This window comes from Anomaloglossus baeobatrachus, chromosome 5 (assembly GCF_048569485.1).
Source record: "Anomaloglossus baeobatrachus isolate aAnoBae1 chromosome 5, aAnoBae1.hap1, whole genome shotgun sequence".
In the NCBI taxonomy this organism is placed as follows: Eukaryota; Metazoa; Chordata; class Amphibia; order Anura; family Aromobatidae; genus Anomaloglossus; species Anomaloglossus baeobatrachus.
In genome coordinates this window covers 277,175,216-277,197,477 of record NC_134357.1, presented here as the reverse complement: position 1 = coordinate 277,197,477, position 22,262 = coordinate 277,175,216, and the positions used below count along the sequence as shown (strand labels likewise).

The window sequence follows — 22,262 nt, the reverse complement described above, 5'->3', positions numbered from 1 at the left end:
ACTGTCCACATGGACCTGCCAGGGTCGTCAGCCCTCGCTGTCTACTTCATTCCTTATGTTCCTTACAAAAGTCTTCTTGTTCTTTTTAGGAAAGGTGAAGGCAAAGCCGCCGCTACTGGTGAACTGCCTCCCGAGTACTTGACCAGCCCTCTATCTCAGCAGTCACAGGTGAGGTGAACATTCATTAAGTCCTTAAATTGAAGGGCCATGGTGCGTGGTGATAGAATAGCTATATAACTGCATCACAGATTACTACAAATGACCCACCGGTCCAAGTAAAGTAGATAGTGGGAATATTAAACATAGCTTTTATTTAGTCACACAATAATGATCACCCTGGTCAAAAACACGAACAGACAAAGAAAAAATGAACAATTACACAGTGGAGGAAAGAAAAAACAAAAAAAACTTACCCAAAAATGGAAATTCCATTGGTGTGACTAAAAACATACAGATATATCCTGTTCTTCCTCACTCCAAATATAACAACTATTTGGTATATTTAATGTGTCGAGGCAAGATAAACAGGAATGATGTATAACATGGAGGCACACATAGGAATGTAATATAAAAAAGGAACGCCAGAAATGTGCATTAACTTCCATGGTTATTACCTGTCAGGCCTCCATACATGGATACAGGAGGGGTCATAAAGCCCACTGTCGTACATAAAGATGTGACACATTTCCTCATAGAAGACTCATCACAGGAGTATTTGCTGTCTGGTCCTTGGCAGCATGAACCTAAGAACCTCCATCATTGGTGCAGCTACTTCTGCCTCTTTATATTATGCCTCTTATTGCTTTTTGTTTTGGTTTGTCAGTGTCTTTGAGCGGGGTGAGCATTATTTTATATGATCGAACAAAGGTTATGTTTTAATATTATATCGATCTACTTTAAAAGAATAGCTATTATTTGTTGTTTTTTGTTTTTTTTTTATTTGCTGAAACTTGCCACTTTGGACTAGGGTCTTAGTTTGGAATTGCCCCACAGCCTCCCTAAAGATCCTTTCTCATGTCTATGGAATATTTTTTGCACACCTCTATCTGTGTAGATGAAACTTTTTTTCTTTGTCGCTCCATTGGGAGACCCAGACAATTGTGTGTATAGCTTCTGCCTCCGGAGGCCACACAAAGTATTACACTTAAAAAAGTGTAACCCCTCCCCTCTGCCTATACACCCTCCCGTGGATCACGGGCTCCTCAGTTTTATGCTTTGTGTGGAAGGAGGCACACATCCACTCATGCATTCTCATATTAGTTATGTCGGTTGGAAGAAAAGAGGGCCCCCACGGGGCCCCCGGCATGTTCCCTTCTCACCCCACTATGTCGGCGGTGTTGTTAAGGTTGAGGTACCCATTGTGGGTACAAAGGCCGGAGCCTCATGCCGTCTCCTTCACCATCCCTTAGCGGCTCTGGGAGAAGTGGGATCCTGAGCGGTCATCCATTTACTGGGACCGTGCTCCCTCCGCAGCCCCTGTGGGAATCTGCCGGACCGGAGTCTATTCAACCTCAGGGACCGGGCCCTGCAACTCTAAGGTACTCTGTGTCCCTATAGGGGACTGTGCAGGGAGCGCACCTTCTTCCCGGACGCTGCGGCAGCTGCTGAATTGAGAAGGCCGGCGGACTTCCGCGCCGACCGGGCCTGCTTGTCGGGCGCGGTCTCAAATTTAGTCCCCGGCTTCATCGCGGCCTAGTCTCAAAAATCCCGCCCCCGGGCCTGCCTGTCAGGGGTAAGGGCGGGACTGCCGACCTGACGTCGGATGTGAGGGCCGGACCATCCTGCATGTTTCCTCCCCCCTCACTGATCACTGTGGGGACCCCAGATTCCTGCACTTTCCTGGCGCCGCCCACGGCTCTACTCCTCCCCTGAGAGCTCCGGCAGCCATTTTTTGGCATTCTGCCGGTGGAGGATTCTCAGTGAAGAGCTCTGCAGCTCCGGGGGACCTAAGGCAGGGAATCTGGAGGACACACACTACGCTTTTTAGCGGTCGGTAAGCCACACCGGTCACCCGGTGCTGGTCCCCCTAGGGTGCCGGAATAGATACGTATTTATATATATATATATATTTCTGTTCGGTCGGGCTGTATACCCTTTTTCTTTGTCGCTCCATTGGGAGACCCAGACAATTGGGTGTATAGCTATGCCTCCGGAGGCCACACAAAGTATTACACTAAAAGTGTAAAGCCCCTCCCCTTCTGCCTATACACCCCCCGTGCTCCCACGGGCTCCTCAGTTTTCATGCTTTGTGCGAAGGAGGCAGACATCCACGCATAGCTCCACAGCTTAGTCAGCAGCAGCTGCTGACTGTCGGATGGAAGAAAAGAGGGCCCATAAAAGGGCCCCCAGCATGCTCCCTTCTCACCCCACTCTTGTCGGCGGTGTTGTTAAGGTTGAGGTACCCATTGCGGGTACGGAGGCTGGAGCCCACATGCTGTTTTCCTTCCCCATCCCCTTAGGGCTCTGGGTGAAGTGGGATCCTAATCGGTCTCCAGGCACGGAGACCGTGCTCCATCCACAGCTCCTGGGGACTCTGCTGGATAAGGAGCCGAGTATCGTCAGGGACAAGGCCCTGCTACTTTGAGGTACTCTGTGTCCCCGTAGGGACAGCGCACAGAAACACTCCAGCATTGCTGGGTGTGTTAGTGCGCCGGGGACCGCAGCGCTGACCGCGCTTGTGCCATCACACACTGCAGCGTGGCTGGGTGTGTTAGTGTTACTGGGGACTACCGCGCTGACCGCGCGCTGCCATTTCACACTGCAGCGCGACTGGGAATGTTAGTACGCCGGGGACTACCGCGCCGACCGCGCTCATACGCCGGCCGCGCTTATAACTTTAGTCCCCGGCTTTTGCGGCCTAGTCTCACTTTTTTCCCGCCCCCAGGCCTGCCAGTCAGGGGAAGGGCGGGACGCTGTACAGGACGTCAGCACTGGGGCTGGAACATGCTTGCATACTCCACCCCCCTCACTGTGCACAGTGGGGCACCAGATTCCCGCACTTTCTAGGGCACGCCCACGGCCCCCTCCTCTCCTCAGGACGCCGGCAGCCATTCCTGTCAGCTCTTCTGACGCTGGAGAGGGGAGACAAGCTCAGGGAGATCCAGGCAGGGATTCTGGTGACCACACAACCGCTTTGAGCGGGCGGTAAGCAGCACCTGAGGTGCTGGCCCCACTAGTGCAGAAGTGTACTTATAGATTATATGATTATAGGCTATACTTTACACTGTATGGTGCACGGTTGATTTTTGGCTATATACCCTCCTGGATTGCTCAGAGGAGACAACAGCATGTCGTCCACAAGAAGCAAGGGTGCCAAAGCACAGGCTTACTATGCTGCCTGCGCCGCATGTACGGCTATACTGCCGGCAGGTTCCACTGACCCTCATTGTGTGCAATGCTCGGCCCCTGTGGCACTTACTCAGCCGGAGCCTCTGCTAAGGGTGGCCCAGGAGGAACCACCTGCTAACACTGTCCAGGTGACAGGGACAGAGTTTGCAGTTTTTACTGAAAGACTTTCTGAGACTATGGCTAAGATATTAGAAGCTTTGCAGTCCAGACCAGTACCTCAGGCCATGGGCACTGGGGAATCATTGCTCCCTGGTCCCCCTCATTCGGAACAACAATGTTCTTCCGGGGTGTCTCATAGATCCCAGGGTGAGGTCTCTGACACGGACCGCAGCCCCAGACCGCCTAAGCGAGCTCGCTGGGAATTTCCCTCGACATCATCACATTGTTCAGGGTCTCAGCGGGAGGACTTTCTGTATGATGAAGCGGAGGTAGCTGATCAGGATTCTGATCCTGAGGCCGCTCTCAACCTTGATACTCCTGATGGGGACGCCATAGTGAATGATCTTATCGCGTCCATCAATCAAATGTTGGATATTTCTCCCTCAGCTCCTCCAGTAGAGGAGTCAGCTTCTCAGCAGGAGAAATTCCGTTTCAGGTTTCCCAAGCGTACAACGAGTATGTTTCTGGACCACTCTGACTTCAGAGAGGCAGTCCAGAAACACCGAGCTTGTCCAGATAAGCGTTTTTCCAAGCGCCTTAAGGATACACGTTATCCCTTCCCCCCTGACGTGGTCAAGGGCTGGACTCAGTGTCCCAAGGTGGATCCTCCAATCTCCAGACTGGCGGCTAGATCCATAGTTGCAGTTGAAGATGGGGCTTCACTCAAGGATGCCACTGACAGACAGATGGAGCTCTGGTTGAAATCCATCTATGAAGCTATCGGCGCGTCTTTTGCTCCAGCATTCGCAGCCGTATGGGCACTCCAAGCTATCTCTGCGGGTCAAGCGCAAATTGACGCACTCACACGTACGTCTGCGCCGCAGCTGGCGTCCATAACCTCTCAAACGTCGGCATTTGCGTCCTACGCTATTAATGCTGTCCTGGACTCTGCGAGCCGTACGGCGGTAGCATCCGCCAATTCGGTGGCAATACGCAGGGCCTTGTGGCTACGGGAATGGAAGGCAGATTCTGCTTCCAAAAAGTGCTTAACCAGTTTGCCATTTTCTGGCGACCGTTTGTTTGGTGAGAGATTGGATGAAATCATCAAACAATCCAAGGGAAAGGAAACATCCTTACCCCAGGCCAAACCAAACACATCCCAACAGAGGAGGGGACAGTCGAGGTTTCGGTCCTTTCGGGGTGCGGGCAGGTCCCAATTCTCCTCGTCCAAAAGGCCCCAGAAGGATCAGAGGAACTCCGATTCATGGCGGTCTAAATCACGCCCTAAAAAGACCGCCGGAGGTGCCGCTACTAAGGCGGCTTCCTCATGACTTACGGCCTCCTCACACCGCATCCTCGGTCGGTGGCAGGCTCTCCCGCTTTTGCGACACCTGGCTGCCACAGGTAAAAGACCGTTGGGTGAGAGACATTTTGTCTCACGGTTACAGGATAGAGTTCAGCTCTCGTCCTCCGACTCGATTCTTCAGACATCTCCGCCTCCCGAGCGAGCCGATGCTCTTCTGCAGGCGGTGGGCACTCTGAAGGCAGAAGGAGTGGTGGTCCCGGTTCCTCATCAGCAACAGGGTCACGGTTTTTACTCCAACCTGTTTGTGGTTCCAAAGAAGGACGGATCTTTCCGTCCTGTTCTGGACCTAAAACTGCTCAACAAACACGTAAAGACCAGGCGGTTCCGGATGGAATCCCTCCGCTCCGTCATCGCCTCAATGTCCCAAGGAGATTTCCTTGCATCGATCGATATCAAAGATGCTTATCTCCACGTACCGATTGCTCCAGAGCATCAGCGCTTCCTGCGCTTCGCCATGGGAGACGAACACCTTCAGTTCGCGGCACTGCCGTTCGGCCTGGCGACAGCCCCAAGGGTTTTCACCAAGGTCATGGCTACAGTAGTTGCGGTCCTCCACTCTCAGGGTCACTCGGTGATACCTTACTTAGACGATCTGCTGGTCAAGGCACCCTCTCAAGAGGCATGCCAACACAGCCTCAACGTTACTCTGGAGATTCTCCAGAGTTTCGGGTGGATCATCAATTTTCCAAAGTCAAATCTGACACCGGTCCAATCGCTGACATATCTTGGCATGGAGTTTCATACTCTCTCAGCGATAGTGAAGCTTCCGCTGGACAAACAGCGGTCACTGCAGACAGGGTTGCAATCTCTCCTTCAAGGTCAGTCACACCCCTTGAGGCGCCTCATGCACTTCCTGGGGAAGATGGTGGCAGCAATGGAGGCAGTCCCTTTCGCGCAGTTTCACCTGCGTCCTCTTCAATGGGACATCCTACGAAAATGGGACAGGAAGCCGACGTCCCTAGACAGGAACGTCTCCCTCTCTCAGGCAACCAAAGCTTCCCTTCGGTGGTGGCTTCTTCCCACTTCATTATCGAAGGGGAAATCCTTCCTACCCCCATCCTGGGCGGTGGTCACGACGGACGCGAGTCTGTCAGGGTGGGGAGCAGTCTTCCTCCACCACAGGGCTCAGGGTACGTGGACTCAGCAAGAGTCCTCACTTCAGATCAATGTTCTGGAGATCAGGGCAGTGTATCTTGCCCTAAAAGCGTTCCAGCAGTGGCTGGAAGGCAAGCAGATCCGAATTCAGTCGGACAACTCCACAGCGGTGGCTTACATCAACCACCAAGGTGGAACACGCAGTCGGCAAGCCTTCCAGGAAGTCCGGCGGATTTTGATGTGGGTGGAAGCCACGGCCTCCACCATCTCCGCAGTTCACATCCCGGGCGTGGAAAACTGGGAAGCAGACTTTCTCAGTCGCCAGGGCATGGACGCAGGGGAATGGTCCCTTCACCCGGATGTGTTTCAGGAGATCTGTTGCCGCTGGGGGATGCCGGACGTCGACCTAATGGCGTCCCGGCACAACAACAAGGTCACGGCATTCATGGCACGATCTCACGATCACAGAGCTCTGGCGGCAGACGCCTTAGTTCAGGATTGGTCGCAGTTTCAACTCCCTTATGTGTTTCCTCCTCTGGCACTGTTGCCCAGAGTGTTACGCAAGATCAGGGCCGACTGCCGCCGCGCCATCCTCGTCGCTCCAGACTGGCCGAGGAGGTCGTGGTACCCGGATCTGTGGCATCTCACGGTCGGCCAACCGTGGGCACTACCAGACCGACCAGACTTGCTGTCTCAAGGGCCGTTTTTCCATCTGAATTCTGCGGCCCTCAACCTGACTGTGTGGCCATTGAGTCCTGGATCTTAGCGTCTTCAGGATTATCTCAAGAGGTCATTGCCACTATGAGACAGGCTAGGAAACCAACGTCCGCCAAGATCTACCACAGGACGTGGAAAATATTCCTGTCGTGGTGCTCTGCTCAGGGTTTTTCTCCCTGGCCATTTGCCTTGCCCACTTTTCTGTCCTTTCTTCAATCCGGATTGGAAAAGGGTTTGTCGCTCGGCTCCCTTAAGGGACAAGTCTCTGCGCTCTCTGTGTTTTTTCAGAAGCGCCTGGCCAGACTTCCACAGGTACGCACATTCCTGCAAGGGGTTTGTCACATCGTCCCTCCTTACAAGCGTCCGTTAGAACCCTGGGATCTGAACAGGGTGCTGATGGTTCTTCAGAAACCACCGTTCGAGCCAATGAGGGATATTTCTCTCGCACGCCTTTCGCAGAAAGTGGTTTTCCTAGTAGCAGTCACTTCACTTCGGAGAGTGTCTGAGCTAGCAGCGTTGTCTTGCAAAGCTCCTTTCCTGGTGTTTCACCAGAACAAGGTGGTTCTGCGTCCGGTTCCGGAATTCCTCCCTAAGGTGGTATCCCCCTTTCATCTCAATCAGGATATCTCCTTACCTTCTTTTTGCCCTCATCCAGTTCACCAGTGTGAAAAGGATTTGCACTTGTTAGATCTGGTGAGAGCACTCAGAGTCTACATTTCTCGTACGGCGCCCCTGCGCCGCTCGGATGCACTCTTTGTCCTTGTCGCTGGCCAGCGTAAAGGGACACAAGCTTCCAAATCAACTCTGGCTCGGTGGATCAAGGAACCAATTCTCGAAGCTTATCGTTCCTCGGGGCTTCCGGTTCCCTCAGGGCTGAAGGCCCATTCTACCAGGGCCGTGGGAGCGTCCTGGGCCTTGCGACACCAGGCTACGGCTCAGCAGGTGTGTCAGGCAGCTACCTGGTCGAGCCTGCACACTTTCACGAAACACTATCAGGTGCATACCTATGCTTCGGCAGATGCCAGCCTAGGTAGGAAAGTCCTTCAGGCGGCGGTTGCCCACCTGTAGGACGGAGCCGTTACGGCTCTATTATGAGGTATTATTTACCCACCCAGGGACTGCTTTTGGACGTCCCAATTGTCTGGGTCTCCCAATGGAGCGACAAAGAAGGGAATTTTGTTTACTTACCGTAAATTCCTTTTCTTCTAGCTCCAATTGGGAGACCCAGCTCCCGCCCCTGTTTTTTTGTGTACACATGTTGTTCATGTTGAATGGTTTCAGTTCTCCGATATTCCTTCGGATTGAATTTACTTTAAACCAGTTTATAATTTTTTCCTCCTTCTTGCTTTTGCACCAAAACTGAGGAGCCCGTGGGAGCACGGGGGGTGTATAGGCAGAAGGGGAGGGGCTTTACACTTTTAGTGTAATACTTTGTGTGGCCTCCGGAGGCATAGCTATACACCCAATTGTCTGGGTCTCCCAATTGGAGCTAGAAGAAAAGGAATTTACGGTAAGTAAACAAAATTCCCTTCTTTTGCCCATATACCCTCAGTGATCATTCTCCTAGGAGACAACAGCATGTCGTCCACAAGGAGCAAAGCTGTTAAGGCACAGGGTTTTTTTGCGGCCTGTACCTCTTGTGGGGCTATGTTACCTGCGGGTTCCACCTACCCTCACTGTGAGCAATGCTCGACCCCTGCTTCGCTTGCTCAGCCGGAGCCTCGGTCACTAGTGGGCCCCTCGGCTCATGTAGACCCCCCTGCTCCCCCTGTCCAGGCGGCAGGGACAGAGTTCGCCTCTTTTGCTGAGAAACTCTCTGAGTCACTTTCACAATCCATGGCTCAGTCTATGGACAAATGGTCTGCCAAGCTGCTAGAAGCTTTGCAGTCCAGACCGGTCCTTACACAGGCCCCGGCCCCTGTTGGATCGTCGCCTCCAGGCCCCTCTCGGTCCGCGCCGCAGAGCGCTCCCAGGTTGGGCCCTAGGTCTCACGTGGAGGACTCCTGCCCGGACCACAGTCCTAGACAGGCTAAGCGGGCTCGCTGGGAATCTTCCCCGACTTCTTCACGCTGCTCGGGTTCCCAGCTTGAGGACTCTCTGGAGGACGAGGAGGACGTCGCAGCTCAGGGCTCTGACCCTGACATCGCCCTTAACCTTGATACACCTGAAGGGGACGCCTTAGTGAATGATCTTATCTCGTCCATCAACCAGGTGTTGGATCTCTCTCCCCCGCCTCCTACTGTAGAGGAGTCGGCGTCTCAGCAGGAGAAACACCAGTTTAGGTTCCCCAAACGTACACGTAGTGCGTTTTTCGATCACTCTAACTTCAGAGATGCTGTCCAGAAGCCCAGAGCGGTTCCGGACAAGCGCTTTACTAAGCGCCTCACTGACACGCGTTACCCCTTCCCCTCCGAGGTCGTTAAGGGTTGGGCTCAGTGTCCCAAGGTGGATCCTCCAGTCTCTAGATTGGCGGCTAGATCTGTGGTATCGGTTGCAGATGGCTCATCGCTAAAGGATGCCACTGACAGGCAGATAGAGCTTCTGGTGAAGTCCATCTATGAGGCCACGGGCGCGTCTTTTGCCCCGGCCTTTGCAGCCGTGTGGGCACTCCAAGCTATCTCAGCTTGTCTGGCTGAGATTAATGCTGTCACACGTAATTCTGCTCCGCAAGTTGCGTCTTTGACTTCTCAAGCGTCAGCTTTTTCTTCCTACGCCATGAACGCAGTCCTACACTCTGCTAGCCGTACAGCTGTGGCATCCGCTAACTCTGTGGCAGTCCGCAGGGCCATGTGGCTGCGCGAATGGAAGCCAGACTCGGCCTCCAAGAGGTTCATAACCGGTTTGCCGTTTTCTGGCGACAGCTTGTTTGGAGAACGATTGGATGAGATTATTAAGGAATCCTCGGGAAAGGACTCCTCCTTACCCCAATCCAAACCTAAGAGACCTCAGCAACGAAAAATACAATCGAGGTTTCGGTCCTTTCGTCCCTCCGCCAAGCCCCAATCCTCTTCGTCCAGCAGGCCGGAGAAAGGCCAGAGGAACTCCTATGCGTGGCGGTCCAAGTCACGCCCCCAAAAGGCCGCAGGAGGCACTGCCTCCAAGGCGGCCTCCTCATGACTCTCGGCATCCCCTAGCCGCATCCTCGGTCGGTGGCAGGCTCTCCCGCTTTGGCGACGCCTGGTGGCCACATGTTCAAGACCGATGGGTGAGAGACATTCTGTCTCACGGTTACAGGATAGAGTTCAGCTCTCGTCCTGCAGCTCGTTTCTTCAGAACCTCTCCGCCCCCCGCTCAGGCCGACGCACTTTTTCAGGCAGTGGACGCTCTGAAGACAGAAGGAGTTGTGATCCCCGTTCCCCTTCAGGAACGTGGTCGCGGATTTTACTCCAACTTGTTTGTGGTGCCAAAAAAGGACGGATCATTCCGTCCCGTTCTGGACCTCAAACTACTCAACAGACATGTGAGAACCAGACGGTTTCGGATGGAATCTCTCCGCTCGGTCATTGCCTCGATGTCACAAGGAGACTTACTAGCATCGATCGACATCAAGGATGCTTATCTCCACATGCCGATCGCACCCGAGCATCAACGCTTCTTGCGTTTCGCCATCGGGGACGAACACCTTCAGTTCGTGGCATTGCCTTTCGGCCTGGCGACAGCCCCACGGGTTTTCACCAAAGTCATGGCATCCGTTGTGGCGGTCCTACACTCTCAGGGCCACTCGGTGATTCCCTACTTAGACGATCTCCTAGTCAGGGCCCCTTCTCGGGTGGCGTGTCAACACAGCCTTACCGTCGCTCTGGCGACTCTCCAGCAGTTCGGGTGGATCATCAACTTCCCGAAATCCAAGTTGACACCGACCCAATCACTGACTTACCTCGGGATGGAGTTTCATACACTGTCAGCGGTAGTCAAGCTACCGCAGGACAAACAGCTTTCTCTGCAGGTAGGGGTGCAATCTCTTCTTCGGGGTCAGTCACACCCCTTAAGGCGCCTCATGCACTTCCTGGGGAAGATGGTGGCAGCGATGGAGGCAGTGCCGTTCGCGCAATTCCATCTGCGGCCACTCCAATGGGACATTCTCCGCAAATGGGACAGGAGGTCGGCTTCCCTCGACAGGAAAGTCTCTCTTTCCCTTGCAACCAAGACGTCTCTTCAGTGGTGGCTCCTTCCCAATTCTCTATCGCAGGGAAAATCCTTCCTACCCCCAACCTGGGCTGTGGTCACCACGGACGCGAGCCTGTCAGGGTGGGGAGCGGTTTTTCTCCACCACAGGGCTCAGGGAACCTGGACTCCGATAGTCTTCCCTTCAGATCAATGTTCTGGAGATAAGGGCAGTGTATCTAGCCCTATTGGCTTTCCATCGGTGGCTGGAGGGCAGGCAGATCCGTATCCAGTCGGACAACGCCACTGCCGTCGCATACATCAACCACCATTGCGGCACTCGCAGTCGTCAAGCCTTCCAGGAAGTCCGGCAGATTCTGCAGTGGGTGGAAGCCACAGCCTCCACCATCTCCGCAGTTCACATCCCGGGTGTAGAAAACTGGGAAGCAGATTTTCTCAGTCGTCAGGGCATGGATGCGGGGGAATGGTCTCTACACCCAGAAGTGTTTCGAGAGATCTGTCGCCGCTGGGGAACGCCGGACGTCGATCTCATGGCGTCACGGCACAACAACAAAGTCACGGCATTCATGGCTCGGTCTCTGGATCACAGAGCTCTGGCGGCGGATGCGTTAGTTCAGGATTGGTCGCAGTTTCGACTGCCTTACGTGTTTCCTCCTCTGGCGATGCTGCCCAGAGTGTTACGCAAGATCAGATCCGACTGCCGTCGCGCCATTCTCGTCGCTCCAGATTGGCCGAGGCGGTCGTGGTACCCGGATCTGTGGCATCTCACGGTGGGACAACCGTGGGCGCTTCCAGACCGCCCAGACTTTCTGTCACAAGGCCCGTTTTTCCATCTGAATTCTGTGGCCCTCAACCTGACTGTGTGGCCATTGAGTCCTGGCTCCTAGCGTCTTCAGGGTTATCTCAGGATGTCATTGCCACCATGAGACAGGCCAGGAAGCCAACGTCCGCCAAGATCTATTACAGGTCTTGGCAAATCTTCTTATCCTGCTGCTCTGATAACGGTTTTCCTCCATGGCCGTTTGCCTTACCCACTTTTCTTTCATTCCTTCAATCCGGAATGGACAAGGGTTTGTCACTCGGCTCTCTCAAGGGCCAAGTATCGGCGCTCTCCGTATTTTTTCAAAAGCGCCTAGCCAGGCTTCCGCAGGTCCGCACGTTCCTGCAGGGAGTTTGCCACATAGTCCCACCTTACAAACGTCCGCTGGAACCCTGGGATCTTAACAGGGTGCTAACGGCTCTTCAGAAACCACCTTTCGAGCCGCTGCGGGATGTCTCTCTATCACGTCTTTCGCAGAAGGTGGCCTTTCTAGTGGCAGTTACATCACTCCGGAGAGTGTCTGAGCTTGCAGCGCTGTCATGCAAAGCCCCCTTCCTGGCGTTTCACCAGGATAAGGTGGTTCTGCGTCTGGTCCCGGAATTTCTCCCTAAGGTGGTATCTCCTTTTCATCTCAATCAAGATATTTCCTTGCCTTCATTTTGCCCTAATCCAATTCACCAATGTGAAAAGGATTTGCACTCTTTGGATCTAGTGAGAGCACTCCGGTTCTACGTGTCTCGCACGGCGCCCCTGCGTCGTTCAGATGCGCTCTTTGTCCTTGTCGCTGGCCAGCGTAAGGGTTCGCAGGCTTCCAGGTCAACCTTGGCTCGGTGGATCAAGGAACCGATTCTCGACGCCTACCGTTCTTCTGGGCTTCCGCTTCCTTCAGGGCTGAAAGCCCATTCTACCAGAGCCGTGGGTGCGTCCTGGGCATTGCGGCACCGGGCTACGGCTCAGCAGGTGTGTCAGGCAGCTACGTGGTCTAGTCTGCACACTTTCACGAAACACTATCAAGTGCATACCTATGCTTCGGCAGACGCCAGTTTAGGTAGGCGAGTCCTTCAGGCGGCGGTTGCCCACCTGTAAGAGGGGGCCGTTGCGGCTCTTTTTATTGAGGTATTTTTACCCACCCAGGGACTGCTTTAGGACGTCCCAATTGTCTGGGTCTCCCAATGGAGCGACAAAGAAGAAGGGAATTTTGTTTACTTACCGTAAATGCCTTTTCTTCTAGCTCCTATTGGGAGACCCAGCACCCGCCCCTGTTCCCTTCGGGCTGGTTGTTCTTTTGTGTACACATGTTGTTCATGTTGAATTGTTCTTTTGGTTCATGGTTTTCAGTTCTCCGAACATCCTTCGGATTGAATTTACCCTAGACCAATTTATACGTTTTCTCCTTCCTGCTTTTGCATCAAAACTGAGGAGCCCGTGATCCACGGGAGGGTGTATAGGCAGAGGGGAGGGGTTACACTTTAAGTGTAATACTTTGTGTGGCCTCCGGAGGCAGAAGCTATACACCCAATTGTCTGGGTCTCCCAATAGGAGCTAGAAGAAAAGGAATTTACGGTAAGTAAACAAAATTCCCTTCTTTTTAATAAAAGCTTTATACTTTTTGTCTCTCTTAATCTATGTACCGTATTTTTCATTTTATAAGATGCACCCCAAATTTAGAGATAAAAAAGGTAAAAAAAAATAAAATATATGGGGTCCATCTTATACTCTGGTGTTGTCTTACCGGAGGGGGGCGGTGGTTGAGCAGGGTCCCAGGAGGCAGAGGCTGTACTAGCAGCGGTGGCGGATCTGTGCTGGCGGCTGAAGATGCAGTGGTTCTGTGGTGGAGAAGACCGATGCAGCGAGTGTCCCAGATGCTCTGTCAGCGGTCCGGGCTTCAAAGAAATAGTGCCCGGAGTTGCACGTTCGCAGATGGAGCTCTCATGCATAAGATCCATCTGCGCACAACCTGACTCCGGGCGCCATCATTTGAAGCTCGGACTGCGAACAGACAATCTGGGACACCCGCCGCACAGCTACCGCTGCCAGCACAGCCACCGCAGTCCGCACAGAGTGGCAGCCAGCCCACCCGCTCAGACAGGCACCTGGCCACCCACCCAGAGAGCTGCACAGACAGCTCCCTGCCAATTCTCTACCTCCCAGTAAGCTATATTCAGATTTTAAGACTCACCCTCATTTTCCTCCCAATTTTTTACGAGGAACAGTGCTTCTTATAATCCGAAAAATATAGTATTTACTTGTATATTTCTTTATCGTTCCTATGGGAGACCCAGACATTGGGTGTATAGCTTCTGCCTCCGGAGGACACACAAAGTACTACACTAAAAAGTGTAGCTCCGCCCTCTGAGCATATACACCCCCTGGATAACCAAATCTAGCCAGTTCATTGCTTTGTGTTCAGGAGGCATACATCCACACATGCATTCTCATCGAATTTTTCATTTTGGAAAGTTTTTGAAGAAAAGCGGGTCCAAACCTGGACTCCCGGCATGTCCCTTCTCACCCCACTGTGTCGGCGGTGCTGTTAAGGTTGATTACAAGGCTGGAGTCTTACATGCCGCGCTCCTTCACCATCCCTCGGGCTCTGGCTTGAAGTGGGAGCCAGCACGGTTCTCCCTGCTTTGCAGGAGGCTGGTCTCCATCCGCAGCCCCTTCAGGATCCTGCTGGACGGAGCACTCATCCCCAGGGACTTGAAACCCTGCGTCTCACAAGCTAAGTATCTGAGACGTTTATTCCGGGGGTCCCTTGTACTTTATTGTTGGGGAGAGTGTGCTGTGTAACTGTTCTGACATTTCCGGCCGGTTCTCTGGTTGTCACCTGAGAACCGCGCCGATGGTGCCTGCGCGCCGGCCGCATCGCTTAAATTTAGGCCCCGGCTTCGCCTGAGGCCTAGTTTCGATTTCACTGGCCTTGCATGTCAATCATGCAGAGGGACAGTGCGGCTCCGCCCAGCGGCCGTTCGGTACAGGGGAGGGACATTCCTCTCTGAGAACATGTCCCCTCCCCTGTAACTCTCCTTGGCCCTCCAGATCTCGCTCAGAGTAGGCCCCGCCCCCTCTCCTCGCTCAACCCTCTCTGGTCTCTGGCGATCGGCGCTGGCTGCAGCATCCCTGCTAATCTGTCTGGGGGTCTGGGCTGTGGAATCTGGAGGGCACACAAACGGTCTGGTAAGCCACAACCTCCGGTTGTGGACCTGCTTATATACACTCTGGGGGTCATTCTGGCTCAGAGCCCCCACTTCAGCAGCATGTCTCACACGAGGAGCAAGGCTGCAAGGCTGTACGCAATATGCACTGCATGTAAGCTCATACTGCCTGAACCGAGCACATATCCACATTGTGATGCCTGCTCTAACCTGACAATGCCTCAGCCTGGAATCGCACCCACAGTGGTCCCTCCGGCTGCTCCGGCTCCGGTGGCTGAACCCCCGGCTTGGGTAGAATCCTTCTCTAGGTCAATCTTCCAGTCTTTTGCCGACTCCATGGGACAGCTGTCTCGGACTTTGCTGACCATGCATCAGCCCCCTTCTCAGGGCGCCTCTGCTGTTAGGGCTCTCTCAGCGGAGCTCACAGAGGATTCTTCATCTGGTCCCAGACCCCGTCCTCCTAAGAGGAGACGCAGGGCTCCCTCCCCTTCCTCGTCCCGTGGCTCTGATTCAAGAGCTGACTCGCAGGACGAGGAGGATGCCTTTACTGGGGGCTCGGACGCTACCTCCATGTGCCCCATTGATCTGTCCGAAAGTGACGCAGATGTTAGTGATTTGATTGCGTCCATTAATTCTGTACTGGACCTCAATCCGCCAGTATCAGAGGAGCAACCCTCTCTGGCAGAAAAGCACCAGTTTACCTTGCCTAAGAGGACAAGGAGTGTGTTCTTTAACCACTCCAGTTTTCAGGCCACTGTGACCAAGCCCAGGGCCTGTCCTGACAAACGCTTCCCAAAGCGTGGTTCTGATGACCGTTTTCCCTTTCCACCTGAGGTGGTCAAGGAGTGGGCTCATTCACCAAAGGTAGACCCTCCGGTGTCTAGACTCTCAGCCCGGACCGTTGTATCAGTGGCTGACGGCACCTCTCAAGGATTCCACTGACCGCCAGGTTGACCTTCTGGACAAATCTGTATATGAGGCGGCTGGGGCCTCGTTCTCCCCATCTTTTGCAGCAGTGTGGGCTCTCAAGGCCATCTCTGCTTCTCTGGAGGAGATGCATTCCCTCACCAGGGAATCTATGCCCGAAATGGTTGCCTTAACTTCCCAAGCTTCAGCTTTTTCATCCTATGCCATGTCTGCCATGCTGGAGGCTTCTCACCGCACAGCGGTGGCCTCGGCTAATTCCCTCGCTATCCGCAGGATCTTGTGGCTTCGAGAGTGGAAGGCAGATGCTTCTTCAAAGAAGTACCTTGCTGGCCTCCCTTTTGCTGGATCCAGGCTATTCGGCGAAAAACTGGATGAAATTAAGGAAGCTACTAGCGGGAAGAGTACTTCCATGCCACAAACTAAAACCATGAAACCTGCCCAGGCTAGGAACCAGTCGAGGTTTCAGTCCTTTCGTTCCTCCAACTGGTCATCCTCTAAGCCCTCGGCCTCGTCCACTAACTCAGCCAAGGACCAAAAACCCAAGTGGCGCACGAAGCCGCGTCCTCAGAAGACCGCAGGAGCTGCTGCCACTAAGGCAGCCTCCTCTTGACAATCTGGCCGCGCCAGCAACGTCCTTGGTCGGTAGCAGGCTCTCCCACTTTGGCGACGTGTGGTTTCAACACGTCTCCGATCAGTGGGTGCGGTATATCATCTCCCACGGCTACAGGATAGAATTCTCTTCCAGCCCGCCAAACAGATTTTTTCTGTCAACTCCCCCCTGCTCCAAGGCCGCCGCCTTCTCTCAGGCCGTGGCATCCTTGCAGGCCAACGGAGTAATTGTACCGGTTCCCGCCCGGGAACGGTTCAGAGGTTTCTACTCAAATCTCTTCCTAGTCCCCAAAAAGGACGGTTCCTTCCGGCCCATCCTGGATCTCAAGCTTCTCAACAAGCATGTTCAGGTGCGGCATTTTCGCATGGAGTCTCTGCGATCAGTCATTGCCTCAATGACCCAAGGAGATTTCCTGGCATCCATCGACATCAGAGATGCCTATCTGCATGTGCCAATTGCAGTTTCACACCAGCGTTGGCTACGTTTTGCAATCGGAGAGGAACATTTCCAATTCGTGGCTCTCCCCTTCGGGTTAGCCACGGCCCCTCGAGTATTCACCAAGGTCATGGCAGCAGTGGTTGCGGTTCTGCACCTCCAGGGGTTGGCAGTGATTCCTTACCTGGACGACCTTCTAGTCAAGGCTTCATCCAGCGCAGACTGTCAGCGGAGTGTCTCGCTCACTCTCGCCACTCTAGTCCAATTCGGGTGGCTTGTCAATCTGCCCAAATTCACTCTGACTCCGACCCAGAAGCTCACGTACCTAGGGATGCAATTCGAGACTCTGCCGGCACTTGTGAAGCTGCCCTTAGTCAAACAGCAGTCCCTCCATCTGGCGGTGCGCTCTTTTCGGAGGCCCCGCCGTCATTCCATCAGGCACCTAATGCAGGTGCTGGGTCAGATGGTGGCGTCAATGGAGGCGGTTCCCTTTGCCCAGTTCCATATGCGTCCTCTGCAGCTGGATATTCTCCGCTGTTGGGACAAGCGGACTTCCTCCTTGCACAGGTTAGTGGCTCTGTCGCCACAGACCAGGGGCTCCCTTCAGTGGTGGCTTCGGCCCCTCTCTCTGTCTCAGGGACGCTCCTTCCTGGCCCCGTCCTGGGTGATCCTCACCACGGATGCCAGTCTTATACGGCTGGGGAGCGGTATATCTCCACCACAGAGCGCAGGGCACTTGGACTCCGTCCGAATCAACCCTCTTGATCAATGTGCTGGAAACCAGAGCTGTGCTTCTAGCTCTCTTAGCCTTTCACCACCTGTTGGCGGGCAAGAACATCTGAGTCCAGTCAGACAACGCGACAGCGGTTGCCTACATCAATCGGGACACGCAGCCGCCTGGCGATGTTGGAGGTTCAACGCATCCTTCAATGGACGGAGGACTCCAAGTCCACCATATCCGCAGTCCACATCCCAGGCGTGGAAAACTGGGAAGCAGATTATCTCAGCCGTCAAACCGTGGACAGTGGCGAGTGGTCCCTGCATCCGGCAGTGTTTCGGTCAATCTGCCGCAAGTGGGGCACTCCGGAAGTGGATCTAATGGCATCCCGGCACAACAACAAGGTTCTGGTTTACGTGGCTCGCTCCCACGATCCTCAGGCCTTTGCAGCGGACGCTCTGGTTCAAGATTGGTCCCAGTTTCGTCTGTCCTACGTGTTTCCCCCTCTAGCTCTCTTGCCCAGAGTCCTGCGCAAGATCAGAATGGAGGGCCATCGGGTCATCCTCATTGCTCCGGACTGGCCCAGGCGAGCTTGGTACCCAGACCTGCTCCATCTGTCCGTAGAGGTGCCGTGGCATCTTCCGGACCGTCCAGACCTTCTCTCACAAGGTCCGTTTTTCCGCCAGAATTCTGCGGCCCTCAGGTTGACGGCGTGGCTCTTGAGTCCTGGATCTTGACGACTTCTGGTATTCCTCCTGAAGTCATCTCCACTATGACTCTGGCTCGGAAGTCTTCCTCGGCCAAAATCTATCACAGGACCTGGAGAATTTTCCTGTCCTGGTATCGCTCTTCCGGCCATGCTCCTTGGCCTTTTTCCTTGCCGACCCTTCTGTCCTTTCTACAGTCCGGTCTGCAGCTAGGACTATCCCTCAATTCCCTCAAGGGACAGGTCTCGGCTCTGTCAGTTTTGTTCCAGCGGCGTATCGCCCGGCTGGCTCAGGTGCGCACCTTCATGCAGGGCGCGTCTCACATCATTCCGCCTTACCTGCGGCCCTTGGATCCCTGGGACCTCAATCTGGTCCTCACGGCCTTGCAGAAACCCCCCTTTGAGCCTCTTAGGGATGTTTCTTTTTCTCGTCTTTCACAGAAGGTGGTCTTTCTAGTGGCCATAACTTCCCTCAGAGTTTCTGATTTGGCTGCGCTCTCTTCAGAGTCACCTTTTTTGGTTTTTCATCAAGACAAGGTGGTTCTCCGTCCGACTCCGGACTTTCTCCCTAAGGTGGTTTCTCCTTTCCACCTTAACCAGGACATTTCCCTGCCTTCCTTTTGTCCGGCTCCTGTTCATCGCTTTGAAAAAGCGTTGCATACTCTGGATCTGGTGCGGGCGCTCCGGATCTATGTGTCTCGCACCGCTGTTCTTAGGCGGTGCACCTCTCTTTGTGCTGACCACAGGTCGGCGTAAGGGCCTCTCGGCTTCTAAGCCGACCTTAGCTCGTTGGATTAGGTCGGCCATTTCCGATGCCTACCAGTGTACTCAGGTGCCTCCCCCGCCGGGGATCAAGGCACACTCGACCAGAGCTGTCGGTGCCTCTTGGGCTTTCAGGCACCAGGCTACGGCTCAGCAGGTCTGTCAGGCTGCCACTTGGACTAGTCTGCATACCTTTTCGAAGCACTACCAAGTACATGCTCATGCTTCGGCAGATGCGAGCTTGGGCAGACGCATCCTTCAGGCGGCTGTCGCCCATTTGTGAAGTTAGGTTTTGCCTACTTCTCAGTTTTCTGTTTATTCCCACCCATGGACTGCTTTGAGACGTCCCAATGTCTGGGTCTCCCATAGGAACGATAAAGAAAAAGAGAATTTTGTTTACTTACCGTAAATTCTTTTTGTTATAGTTCTGTATTGGGAGACCCAGCACCCTCCCTGTTGCCTGTTGGCAGTTTCTTGTTCCGCGTGTTATCACCGGCTGTTGTTGTAGACAGAGGCTCCGGTTGTTCCGGTTCTTGCTCTATCTCTACTTGTGGGTGGCTATTCTCCTTCAGCTTTTGCACTAAACTGGCTAGATTTGGTTATCCAGGGGGTGTATATGCTCAGAGGGAGGAGCTACACTTTTTAGTGTAGTACTTTTTGTGTCCTCCGGAGGCAGAAGCTATACACCCAATGTCTGGGTCTCCCAATACGGAACTATAAGAAAAAGAATTTACGGTAAGTAAACAAAATTCTCTTTTTTATGTTAGATGCCTCCCAAGAGAGATGAAACTGCACTGCAAGAAGAAGAGGAGCTGCAGCTTGCCATAGCCCTGTCCCAATCTGAGGCTGAAGAGAAGGAAAGGATGGTAAGTAAGGCAAAGACTTGTATACTGATGACTTCACCCTCTTCTGCACACCCTGAACACTGCTATTATCACTGCTTATCACAAAGGGGACCTATCACCTGGACAATTTTTGCTCCTATTTTACTCTCGTTGCATCGCTTAGTATTTTTTTTTTTTTTCTCTCTAAGGCCCTGTGCGCACTGGAAAATGGAATTTTCTCAAGAAAATTCCGCAGGTATTCAAAGATTATCGCGGCAAACCGCACCCGAAAACCGCATGCGGTTTGCCGCTGTTTTACCGCGGCATTGTTCGCGATATTGCCGCGGTGTTGCCGCGTGCGGGTTGGTATGTGCTTTATTGCATTCAATGCAATAAAGCACATTGAAGAAAAAAAAAAAAAGTAATTTCATTCTGAAATAGAGAAATAGACAGAAGAATAGATGGAAGAATAGATAGATGGACAGAGGGATAGATAGAGTCCCTGTGAGCACACTGCATTTTCCACGGTCGGCAGTGAGTTCACATTACCGGCCGTGGGAAATGCCCTGGAGTTACCTCTGCTGTCTCGCTGCGAGGCTGCATTCATTCAGCACTGTGACAGTGTCAGTCGCGGCTGGATGTAAGCAGCGCAGGACCTGTGGATTACATCGGAGCTTTGTTTCGGGAGGGGTTAATAAAAGGGTGAACGAGGCTTGTTTTTGTTTTATTTAAAATAAAGGATTTTTCGGTGTGTGTGTTTTTTCCACTTTACTTACGGGTTGATCATGTCAGCTGTCACATAGACGCTGCCACGATCAAGCCTGGAGTTAATGGCGGTGATCCGCCACCATTAACCCCTTGTATTACCTTGACTGCCACTGCTACACGGCAGCAAGAAGAGCCGGGGACACGCCGGTACTGCCGCATAATGCATGCGACAGTCCCGGGGCAGCTGCGGCTGATATTCTCGGCTGCGGGAGGTGGGAGTGAGGCGGGGGACATTAACCCTGCCCCTCTCCCTCCCCAGCCTGAGAATACCGGGCCGCCGCTGTGTGCTTACCTCGGCTGGACGGTAAATATGCAGCGGAGCCCACGTGCTTTGTTTTCTATATGTTCGTTTGCTTTCTATGTGTATTCTATGTGTCTGTGTTCTATGTCTGTGATGTCTGTGATGTCTGTGATGTCTGTGATGTCTGTGATGTCTGTGTGTGTCTGTGTGTGTCTGTGTGTGTCTGTGTGTGTGTTTACTCTCTCCTCCGCTTCCTCTTCCTGTAATGACATCACTTCCCTGCAAAACCGCAGACAGGCGATGTACATTACCGGAGGTAAACCGCGAAATACCGCAGGGAATAACGCAGGAAAACGCAGTGAACCGCACAGAATTTGCTTCCTGCGTTATTCCCTGCGGGATTTCACGATTAACATTGGAGTCAATGGAGTGAAATCCCGCAGCGATGTGCGGAAAAGAATTGACATGCGATTGTTTTTGCTGCGGGATTCCCGCAGGAAAACATGCAGCTGTCAAATTCCGCCCAGTGCGCACAGGATTTTTTTTGCCCATAGGTTTTGCTGGTGATTCACTGCAGAGATGTTATGTTATGAACATTTTCTGCAGCGAAACATGCAGCAAATCCGCAGCAAAATCCAGTAAGTGCGCACAGGGCCTAAATCTGCCATAGTAGGAGATATCAGTCTTTTATTTAATGGTAGTTTTTATGGTCTTTATCAAGGGGGCAATACTCACAAGATAATTTTGTAAAGCAGCCTAAAGACATAACCCCAGAGTCCGGTGAGCCATGCCCGTTTTGGTAATGACCATGGCCTATGGCTTGTATTCCATCTCCCAAGTCCTTAAGAGTGAATAGAGCTGGGTTATGATCCTACCACAGACAAACATGGGCAGATCCTATTTTTTTAATATCATATTCCTGCATGATCTTCCACTTACCCCTTTAGGAGTGATGTTACATAGTAATCTGTGCTCTATTAATCAATGTCCAAATGCTTGGTTTGAAAAAAGCCCACCTGTACCAAGATTATATAGTAAAATGTTGACAATTGTAAATTTCTTTACGTTTTCATCTTCAGAGGCATAAGAACACCTATGGCATCTATCCGAAAACCGAGCCCACCCCTGTCACCTCTTCCGCTCCCCCCGTCAGCACTTTGTACTCCTCTGCTGTGGTGCGTACAACATGATTGTAGACCCTGATTATCAGTGAGGTTCCTCAACACAAAGCCTGTCCTTACATGTATCCTTCTTTGTTACTAGAATTCATCTGCTCCTTTTGCTGAAGAAATAGATCCTGAGGTAAGTTTACTAAAAAGTCACCAGATGTGATAATCTAAGACTGAATGTTTAGAACCCAACTGCATCTCTCTCCATGCAGCTGGCCCGGTATCTGAACCGAAATTACTGGGAGAAGAAACAGGAGGAAGTCCGGAAGAGTCCCACTCCCTCTGCTCCCGTGCCTATGAGTGATGCTGTGCAAGTAGCTGAGGTGCCTCCTGTGAGCATGGTGAACGTCATGGAGGTAAAAGCCCTAGTTCTTGTC

The 22,262-nt window shown here is 53.0% G+C and overlaps 1 protein-coding gene across 3 annotated transcripts in view; it reads left to right on the top strand.

Moving 5' to 3' along the window:
* Positions 1-22,262, top strand: part of HGS (hepatocyte growth factor-regulated tyrosine kinase substrate) — a 126,242-nt gene that overhangs the window by 22,958 nt on the left and 81,022 nt on the right. For all 3 annotated transcript variants that reach the window (XM_075349515.1, XM_075349514.1, XM_075349513.1), the window contains exons 9-13: positions 90-168; positions 19,651-19,749; positions 21,796-21,891; positions 21,980-22,018; positions 22,098-22,241. In XM_075349515.1, the coding sequence (XP_075205630.1) occupies positions 90-168; positions 19,651-19,749; positions 21,796-21,891; positions 21,980-22,018; positions 22,098-22,241 (457 nt within the window). The remainder of the gene's footprint in view (positions 1-89; positions 169-19,650; positions 19,750-21,795; positions 21,892-21,979; positions 22,019-22,097; positions 22,242-22,262) is intronic.